Source organism: Moesziomyces antarcticus (genome assembly GCF_000747765.1).
Source record: "Moesziomyces antarcticus DNA, scaffold: scaffold_v10101, strain JCM 10317, whole genome shotgun sequence".
In the NCBI taxonomy this organism is placed as follows: Eukaryota; Fungi; Basidiomycota; class Ustilaginomycetes; order Ustilaginales; family Ustilaginaceae; genus Moesziomyces; species Moesziomyces antarcticus.
In genome coordinates this window covers 1-8,163 of record NW_014638909.1, presented here as the reverse complement: position 1 = coordinate 8,163, position 8,163 = coordinate 1, and the positions used below count along the sequence as shown (strand labels likewise).

Sequence of the window (8,163 nt, the reverse complement as noted above, 5' to 3'; positions counted from 1 at the left end):
GAGAGAGAGAGGGAGAGAGAGAGAGAGGGAGAGAGAGAGAGAGGGAGAGAGAGAGAGAGTGGACGGCTAGAACATGCCGGTGGGCTGCATGTACATGCCGCCATTGAGGTTGTTCGGGTATCCCATGCCCGCGCCGCCCAGGCCCGTGGCACCGGCGGTGATGAGCTTGGGTGCACCCAACCCACCAGGCCCAATGATCGGCGCATCCTCCTCGAGCTTCTCCTTGTCCGAGTCCTTTTTGGCGCGCTCGCGCACCTCCTTCTCGAGCTGGCGCAGCCGCGTGTTCTGGTCGCGCATCGTCTGCAGCTGATACGGCATGGTAAAGTCGCCCAGCCCATGTCTCCAGGACAGCTCCATCACCACATCCGGCCTGATCAGATCGTAGCACGCAAACAGCGTCGCGGCATAGCACTCCTTGTTGCCAATGTCGACAAAGTAGCCCAGCACCTCCTCGGCCACCTCTTCCGATCCGCTCGTCGCAGCCGTCTCAATCGCATCCCGGAACAACTTGTCCGTCTTGGACAGCGCAATCGACTCGGCCCAGCGCTCGTTCTTCTTGTACAGGTGCGCCGCCAGCCGACGGAACTCGAGCAGCTCGTGCTTCTCCAGACGACCCGCGAGCGAGATGGCGTCAAAGTTGTCAAAGCCATCGATGGACGAACGCAGCGTCTCGTAGTCCTCCTCCTCGATCAGCAGGTCGTTGTACGCATCGTTGACCGCCTCCAGGTTGTGGTGCTGCACCGACATGAGGTAGCTGCGCACCAGCGGCACATTGTCGTTGTCCTTCTTCTTGAACATACGCACCACACGCCCGTGGTCGATGCGCTTGGCCAGCACCGTAAGCAGATCGTTCAGCAGCAGCGGATGCTGCTCCAGGTAGAACGTCAGCGCACGGTAGTAGATCTCGACATTGGCCACCTTGGGCAGCACCGCCTTGAACTGGTCGTGGTCCCACGCATCCGCCGCATGCTCCATGGTGGCGAGCGCCGCATTGTCCATCTCGTCGTACTTGGTGTACAGGTACACCAGCTCCGACCACAGGTGGCACTGCTCGGCCACCTTGATGAGCTGCGGCAGGTTCGAGCGCGACCAGTACAGCTTGAGGTGCTCCATGAGACGCTCGGGGCGGTACTTGGCGAGCGCCACGCCCGTCTGGGTGAAGACGCCCATGTGGGCGCGCTCGAGGCCGAGCGCCTGCTCGAGCAGGTTGAGCAGCTCGTCAAAGAAGCCCTCGTTCTCGTACGCCCGGATGAGGCCCGGCAGCTCCTCGGCGTGCGGGATGATGGCCAGACCGGCGATCTGCGACAGCTTGAACTCGCGCTTGCTCAGGCACGCCGCGTGCACCTGCTTCCACACGCTCGTGTTGCCCGCCTTGCGCGCGGCGTCGACGGAGCCCTGGTAGTCGCCCAGGTAGACGAGCGTCGTGGCGAGGCGCGCGTAGTTGGAGACGCTCGTAAAGAGCAGCTTGGCGGCCTCGTACAGCTCGTCGTTGAAGCACTTTTCGCCCACGCTCAGGATGTCGGCGACGTTGGTCATGGCGAGGAACTCCTCCATGTCGCCCAGACGGTTGGCCTTGGCGAGGCAGTAGGCGTACTCGGTGTCGATCTTGGGCTCGCGCGCCTTCTTGCGCGCCATCTGGAGGAAGCGGATGAGCTCCTCCTCGCGACCGGCGTGCTCGGCGATCTCGATGACCTCGTCGTAGTTGGACGGGTCTTCAGCCTTGACGTATGAGTCGATGGCGTCCTTGACGCGCAGGCCGTCGAGCTGCGCCTTGCCGAGGCGCGACCAGATGGCGGGCTGGTTGAGCTTGTTGGCGTACTGCTGGCCGCGGTCGATGGAGACAATGTGCTCGACGAGCACGTTCATGGCGTCCTCGTGCTGCTCGGCCTTGGAGAAGATGCGGAAGGCCTCCTCGTAGAGGCCGTGGTCGATGGCGATCTTGGCGATCTCCTCGACGTCGTAGCCGTCGAGGCGGTCGATGTAGTTCATCACCTTGCCCTTGTCGGTGCGGACGGCGGTGAGCAGCAGCAGGTTCTGGAGGCTGCGGTTGTCGCTGAACGCCGACGGCTCGAGGATGATCTTTTCGAGCAGCTCGATGAGCTCGTGCGGCAGGTCGGCGGCCATGAAGGCCTTGACGGTGGCCGAGACATCGTCCGGGTTGGTGGACTCGGGGACGGCGGTGGAGGCGACCTGCTCGACGAGCTGGCGGCGATGGACGTTGTCCGAGGTGAGCACCTGCGCCCAGAGGTCGAGCTGACGACGCTTGACGAGGTAGCGCGCCTGGTGCTTGAACATGGAGTTGTCGTTGGTGATGGCGATCAGCTCGTCGTCGCAGAAGCCCTTGGCGTAGGCGATGTAGGCGAGGTAGGGGTCGCGCTTCTCGCAGTACTTGCCGACGACGCGCGGGTCGTAGAGGTTGTTGTCTTTGAGGAAGGCCTCGGGGTTGTTGTTGCTGTCGATGGCGATCTTGGCGAGTGCGTTGTAGAGCGGCTGGTCCTGGGAGCCGGCCTCGACCTTGGACTGGAGGAAGGGGAGGATGAGCTTGAGGCGGTTGCGCTTCTCGACCTCGTCGACGAGCTCGTCGACGGGGATGGGGCCGGTGACGGACTGGAGGAGGTTCTTGATGACGCCCTCGTCGCAGTCGACGTCGAGCAGGCCGCCGATGACCTGCGGGGTGCGCGACGAGTTGACGCGCTGCACGTAGACCTCGATGAAGTTGATGAGCATGTTCTGGTAGAGGTAGAGCACGAGGTCGTGGACAAAGTCGAAGCGGTCGCAGACGATGATGAGCGGCAGCTGGTCCGAGAGTTTGGCCTCCTTGAGGAAGTTCTTGACCTTTTCGGGGTTGTAGTGGTTGGACTCGCGGCAGATGCGCTCGACCTCGCGGATCTGACCGGTGCGAGTGGCGGCCTGGATGTACTTGAAGTGCACCTCGGGGTCGGTGGAGAGGTTGACGACGGAGCCGAGGTAGTAGTAGAGGCCCTCGAAGGACTTGAAGGACTCGAACATCTCGATGAGCTTGACGGGGCCGAGGAGGTCCGAGTACTTTGTGGCGATCTGGACGACCACCTGGAGGTTCTGGCGGATGTTGACCTTGAGCATCTCGCGCAGGCACTCGAGCGACTGTTCCACGGTGAGCTTGCCAAAGTAGGAGACGAGCCAGTCGGGCTGGAGGAGGTTGGTGTGTACGACGACGCGCTTGATGTCTGCGTTGTCCTCGTAGTGCTCGAGCGCGCGCTGGAGGAGGCCGGCCTTCTCGCAGAGGTTGGCGATGCGCGGACGGTCGTAGTGGGTGAACATGTCGTTGCCGAGGATGGCGTCTGCGACCTGGGGAGCGTTGACGAGGTTCATCTCGAGCAGGCGCGTCTGGAGGTGGGCCTGTTCGGGCTTGTTGTCCTTGAGCGCGTCGAGGAGGAAGCTGGTGGCCTGCTGGATCATGTTCTGGCTCATAAAGATGTCGGTGACGCGCTCGATGTCGACGAGCGGGCCGGCGTCGTCGGCGACGAGGCTGGTGGCGAACTCGGCGCCCTTCTCGGGGTTGGTGCGTACGATGTGCTGGAGTAGGGCGGCGTAGTCGGGGGTGTAGCCGACCTTCTTGGCGTAGAGGACGATCTTGTCAAACTGGCCGGTCTCGGCAAAGCAGGCGACGACCTTGTTGGGGACGTTGGCGCGGAGGTAGACGCTGAGGGCGAGGTTCATGTCGTGCTGGCGGACAATGTCGCCGAGCTCCTCGCTGCACTCGATCTTGGACTCCTTGAGCCACTTTTCGAGGAGGTGCTTCCTGCCCTGGTTGAGGACGGGGCGGGCGAGCTCGAGGGACTCGAACTTGTTGAGCGAGCCCTTTTCGAGGAGGATGCCAAAGTACTGGAGGATGGGGGAGAGGGTGCCTGGCTGGTTGGGGACCTGCTTGAACTGCTCGATGGTCTGCGAAGTGCGGAGGATGCCGCGGGGCGAGTTGGCGGCGATCTTTGCGGCTTCGCCGTACTGGCCGGTGGAGAAGAGCGAGTGGAACTGCTGGAGGTAGAGGTCGTCTGCGCCGGGGAGGTCGCCGCGGGAGGCGAGCTTGAAGGCGAGGTCGGAGTTGTTGAGGGTGCTGAGGATGTAGGGGATGACGGTGTTTTCGTCTACCGAGACGGAGAGGACCTGACCCTTGCGGTTGATGCCGATGATGCCGCTGGTGGATTCGTGCTCTGCGGTGACAAAGATGGTGTCGCCGGAGATGCGGTTCATGTAGATGCATGCGCCGGACTCGAGGTCGTAGAGGTGGATGAAGCCGTACTTTGTGACGAGGTAGACGATGCCGTATCGCTTGGAGACCTGCATTGCGACCGGGAAGTCGTTGGTCGCTTCTGGCGGGAAGAAGACGTCGACGGCCTTCTTTGTGAAGGCGGGCTGACCGTTCTGGTGGTCGATCTCGACGACGTGGAGCTTTGCGCCGGTGGCGGTGCGGTTGGCAAAGGTGAAGAGCTTGAAGGGGTTGGGAGCGGCGTCGGACTTGAGTTCGGCGAAAGCGGCGGCGTGGCCCTCGATGGGTTGGGAGACGCCGCGTTCGCGCGAGTAGAGCTGCATGGATCCCTTTACGCGGAAGGCGTTGGGAGCGCCCGAGGTGTTGCCCGAGATGCCGACGAGGACGAGCCACTTTTCGTCTGCACTTGCGCGGTAGTTGATGATCTGGGTGCCTTGCAAGCTGACGTGGCGGTCGAAGACCTTGGTGGGAGCGGAGTCGCCCTCCATGGACCAGTGGAATACGGCGGATTCGGTGACGAGGCCGAGGGTGGTGTTGTTGATCCACTTCCAGAAGGAGACGTCGTCGTTCATGAGATGCGACTTGACCTTTGCCTTTGCCTCGATGTTGAAGATCTGGAGCTGCCGCGCGGACTTGAGCGCGATGATCTTTTGTACGGGGTTCATGATGGCCGAGTCGGCGGTGATGGGTCTTCGCATGACATCGCTGACGTCGTTGAGGTTGACGATGACGACCGAGTTGGTGCCGTTGATGCTCTCGCGGACGCAGACGAAGTTTTCGGATTCGAGGGTCACGTTTGCGAACGAGATGCTGTCGGCAGCGATGCCGACGTTTGTGAGCTGCACATGCTCGGAGAAGTTGATTGGCTTGTCGGCCATGGTGACCGGGGGGCGGTGATGCGCGCAGGTGATGCTGCTAGGTATCGAGGAGAGCTGAACTTGGTAAACGAGGGCGAGAAATATACACAACGAGATGGAAGGAAAGAAAAAGAGGGCCAAGCTGTTGTTGGGATGGCTGGATGATGAGGATGATGAGATGGTGGTTGCGCTGGTCGGTGCTCGGCGCTCGACGAAGATCCACTTCGGTCTCGCTTTTGCTGTGCTTTGCTGTGCTGTGCTGTTGGGTCGGTTGAGTCGGTTGGGCCAAAGCGGTGCGGTGCGGTGCGGTGCAGCCCGACGCTGACTGGGGTGCAGTGCCGTTCCGTCTGCGCACAGAGCACCTCTTCTCGACCGACGTGGCGGCTTCCAAAAGCTCGCTGGCCAGCTGCCTGGAAATTCAATCATTCGAATTTCGACGCGTTGTGTGCGAGAAGAGAGAGTGCGATCGAAGTGTTGCTTTTGATCGAAGCTCTCCGTCTTCCGGCCGTCTTCTCTCGGCCTAGTCAAGCCCGAATCAACGACGCGCGTCACCCGCTGCTCCACTTCCGATTCTCTAGCAGCAGCTGGCCCCCTCTATCCTCGCTCCTCCACCACCGCATACCACCGATCCACACACACACACAGCCATACACACCGCCATGGCCGATCCAACACCATCCACATCGACGCAGCCGCCTGCCGAGTCCGTGCTCTCCACGGATCCGGCCAAGGACAAGGCGCTCAAGGCGTACAAGAAGGCGCTCAAGCAGCACGAGGAGCTCTCCGAGGGGCTCAAGAAGCTGCGCTTCGGACTCAAGGACCTCGACAAGGCGTACGACAAGACCGAGGACGACATCAAGGCGCTGCAGTCGGTGGGGCAGATCATCGGCGAGGTGCTCAAGCAGCTCGATGAGGAGCGCTACATTGTGAAAGCCTCGTCCGGTCCGCGCTACGTGGTGGGCATCCGTGCGAGCGTGCCCAAGCACAAGCTCAAGCAAGGAGTGCGTGTGTCGCTCGACATGACCACACTCACCATCATGCGCATCCTGCCGCGCGAGGTGGATCCGCTCGTGTACAACATGAGCATGGAGGATCCGGGCGCCGCGAGCTTTGCGGGCATCGGTGGACTGTCGGACCAGATCCGCGAGCTGCGCGAGGTGATCGAACTGCCACTGCTCAATCCGGAGCTGTTTATGCGCGTGGGGATCAAGCCTCCCAAGGGTGTGTTGCTCTACGGACCGCCGGGCACGGGCAAGACGCTGCTGGCGCGTGCGGTGGCGAGCACGCTCGAGACCAACTTCCTCAAGGTGGTCTCGAGCGCGATTGTGGACAAGTACATCGGCGAGAGCGCGCGTCTGATCCGCGAGATGTTTGGGTACGCCAAGGAGCACGAGCCGTGCATCATCTTTATGGACGAGATTGATGCGATTGGCGGACGACGATTCAGCGAAGGCACGTCGGCGGATCGCGAGATCCAGCGCACGCTCATGGAGCTGCTCAACCAGATGGACGGATTCGACTACCTCGGCAAGACCAAGGTGATCATGGCCACCAACAGGCCCGACACGCTCGACCCTGCGCTCATGCGACCGGGACGTATCGACCGCAAGATCGAGATCCCGCTGCCCAACGAGCAGTCGCGTCTGGAGATTCTCAAGATCCACACCAAGCCGGTGGCCAAGAAGGAGGAGCTCGACTACGAGGCCATCGTCAAGCTCAGCGACGGATTCAACGGCGCCGATCTGCGCAACGTCGCCACCGAGGCCGGCATGTTTGCCATCCGCGACGACCGCGACTACTGCGTCCAGGAGGACTTTATGAAGGCGGTGCGCAAGCTTCAGGAAGCCAAGCGCCACGAGTCCAAGATCGACTACAGCGCAGTGTAGAACGTCTCTCTTTCCAGTGGCAATCGTATTCGAATATTCACGCTATCGTTTCAATGGGGCAAATGCTGATGGATTAGGAGCATGCTAAAGCGTGGCCCGCCAACTACGAATGGGGGGCCTGAGACGCTATTCAAAGAGAGAGAGGGATGTGAGGGGGGAAATTTATTGCATGCCGGCCTTTTCGAAAGCGGCCTCGATCTTTGCATCAATGATGTCCTTGAGCGATTCCTGACCTTTAGCCTTGATGGTGAACTTTTGCGACTTGTTGCCCGAGTCGCCCATGACCACCACAATATAATCGTTCCTCGACTTGAGATCAGCAGGCAGGGTGATGGTGGCCTCTTCATCACGAATAAGGAATCCCTCTGCGAGTTGCCACTTGAGGTTGTAACCGCCCTCGCCGTTGGCGGGGAGGAAGCCGAGCTTGATGTGTCCGGTGTAGTTCTCAGCTTCCTGGGGGAGATCCGAAGCGTCCCATGTGACGGTGACCGTCTCGCCTGCAGTCCAGACGGTGTTGGAGGTGGGAGAGGTGATGTGAGGGTTGTAGACGATGCGCTTTTCGAGCTCGACCATGGTGTCGCGACCCAGCATGATGTTGTCCCACTGCGTGGCTTCGTACTGACGCTTGAGCATCGTCTCGGCCTCGGAAGCGCCGCCAAAGCTCGCCATGGGTGCACCCACCACCGACGAAATCAGCAGCGACGCCGAGAGTAGAATCGTAGAAAAGTGCATGTCTGTGTTTTGGTGTGGGAGAGAGTGAGAGGTTGGATCACGAATAGAAGAGAGGAAAGGAAAGAAGGGATCCGTTGAGATGAGCGAGAGAGAGAGGGGACGGGAAGCTACGAGGGACCTCTCCTTTAAGGCATGCGACTACAGTAAGGAAGGGGGGAGGCGCTTGAGCAAGGGGGTCCCTTAGCTGTCAAACAGAGACAGGTCGCGTTCTGCGACGGGCGGGGCGGTGCGGTGCGGTGCAGAATGCATGCGCACCTGCCTGTTTCGCCTTGCTTTGACCCTGCCTATCGCTACGGCCAGTGCACTCATCACCAACACGGAACCCCCTTCCCGAAGTGGACTTGGAAGCTCTAGCTCCATTTGGACGCGCATGGTGGGGGCGCGGCTTTCCGACGCAGACTCTCTGGTTGCCACGACCTCGAGGCTCTCTCTCTCTCTCTCT

The 8,163-nt window shown here is 61.1% G+C and overlaps 3 protein-coding genes across 3 annotated transcripts; 1 reads left to right on the top strand and 2 right to left on the bottom strand.

Annotated features, from left to right (window-relative positions):
• Nucleotides 1-66: 66 nt before the first annotated feature.
• PAN0_101c6713 (clathrin heavy chain) lies at nt 67-5,124 on the bottom strand (the record flags this gene model as incomplete). The annotated part of the gene is made up of 1 exon (XM_014797860.1): nt 67-5,124. The coding sequence occupies one exon, from the start codon at nt 5,122-5,124 to the stop codon at nt 67-69; it is 5,058 nt and encodes a 1,685-aa protein (XP_014653346.1).
• A 638-nt stretch (nt 5,125-5,762) lies between these two features.
• Nucleotides 5,763-6,989, top strand: PAN0_101d6712 (ATP-dependent 26S proteasome regulatory subunit; the record flags this gene model as incomplete). Its single annotated transcript, XM_014797859.1, has 1 exon — nt 5,763-6,989. The coding sequence occupies one exon, from the start codon at nt 5,763-5,765 to the stop codon at nt 6,987-6,989; it is 1,227 nt and encodes a 408-aa protein (XP_014653345.1).
• Nucleotides 6,990-7,151: 162 nt separating this feature from the next.
• On the bottom strand, nt 7,152-7,721 carry PAN0_101c6711 (uncharacterized protein; the record flags this gene model as incomplete). Its single annotated transcript, XM_014797858.1, has 1 exon — nt 7,152-7,721. One exon carries the CDS (start codon nt 7,719-7,721, stop codon nt 7,152-7,154), a length of 570 nt encoding a protein of 189 aa, XP_014653344.1.
• Between the last annotated feature and the right edge of the window lie 442 nt (nt 7,722-8,163).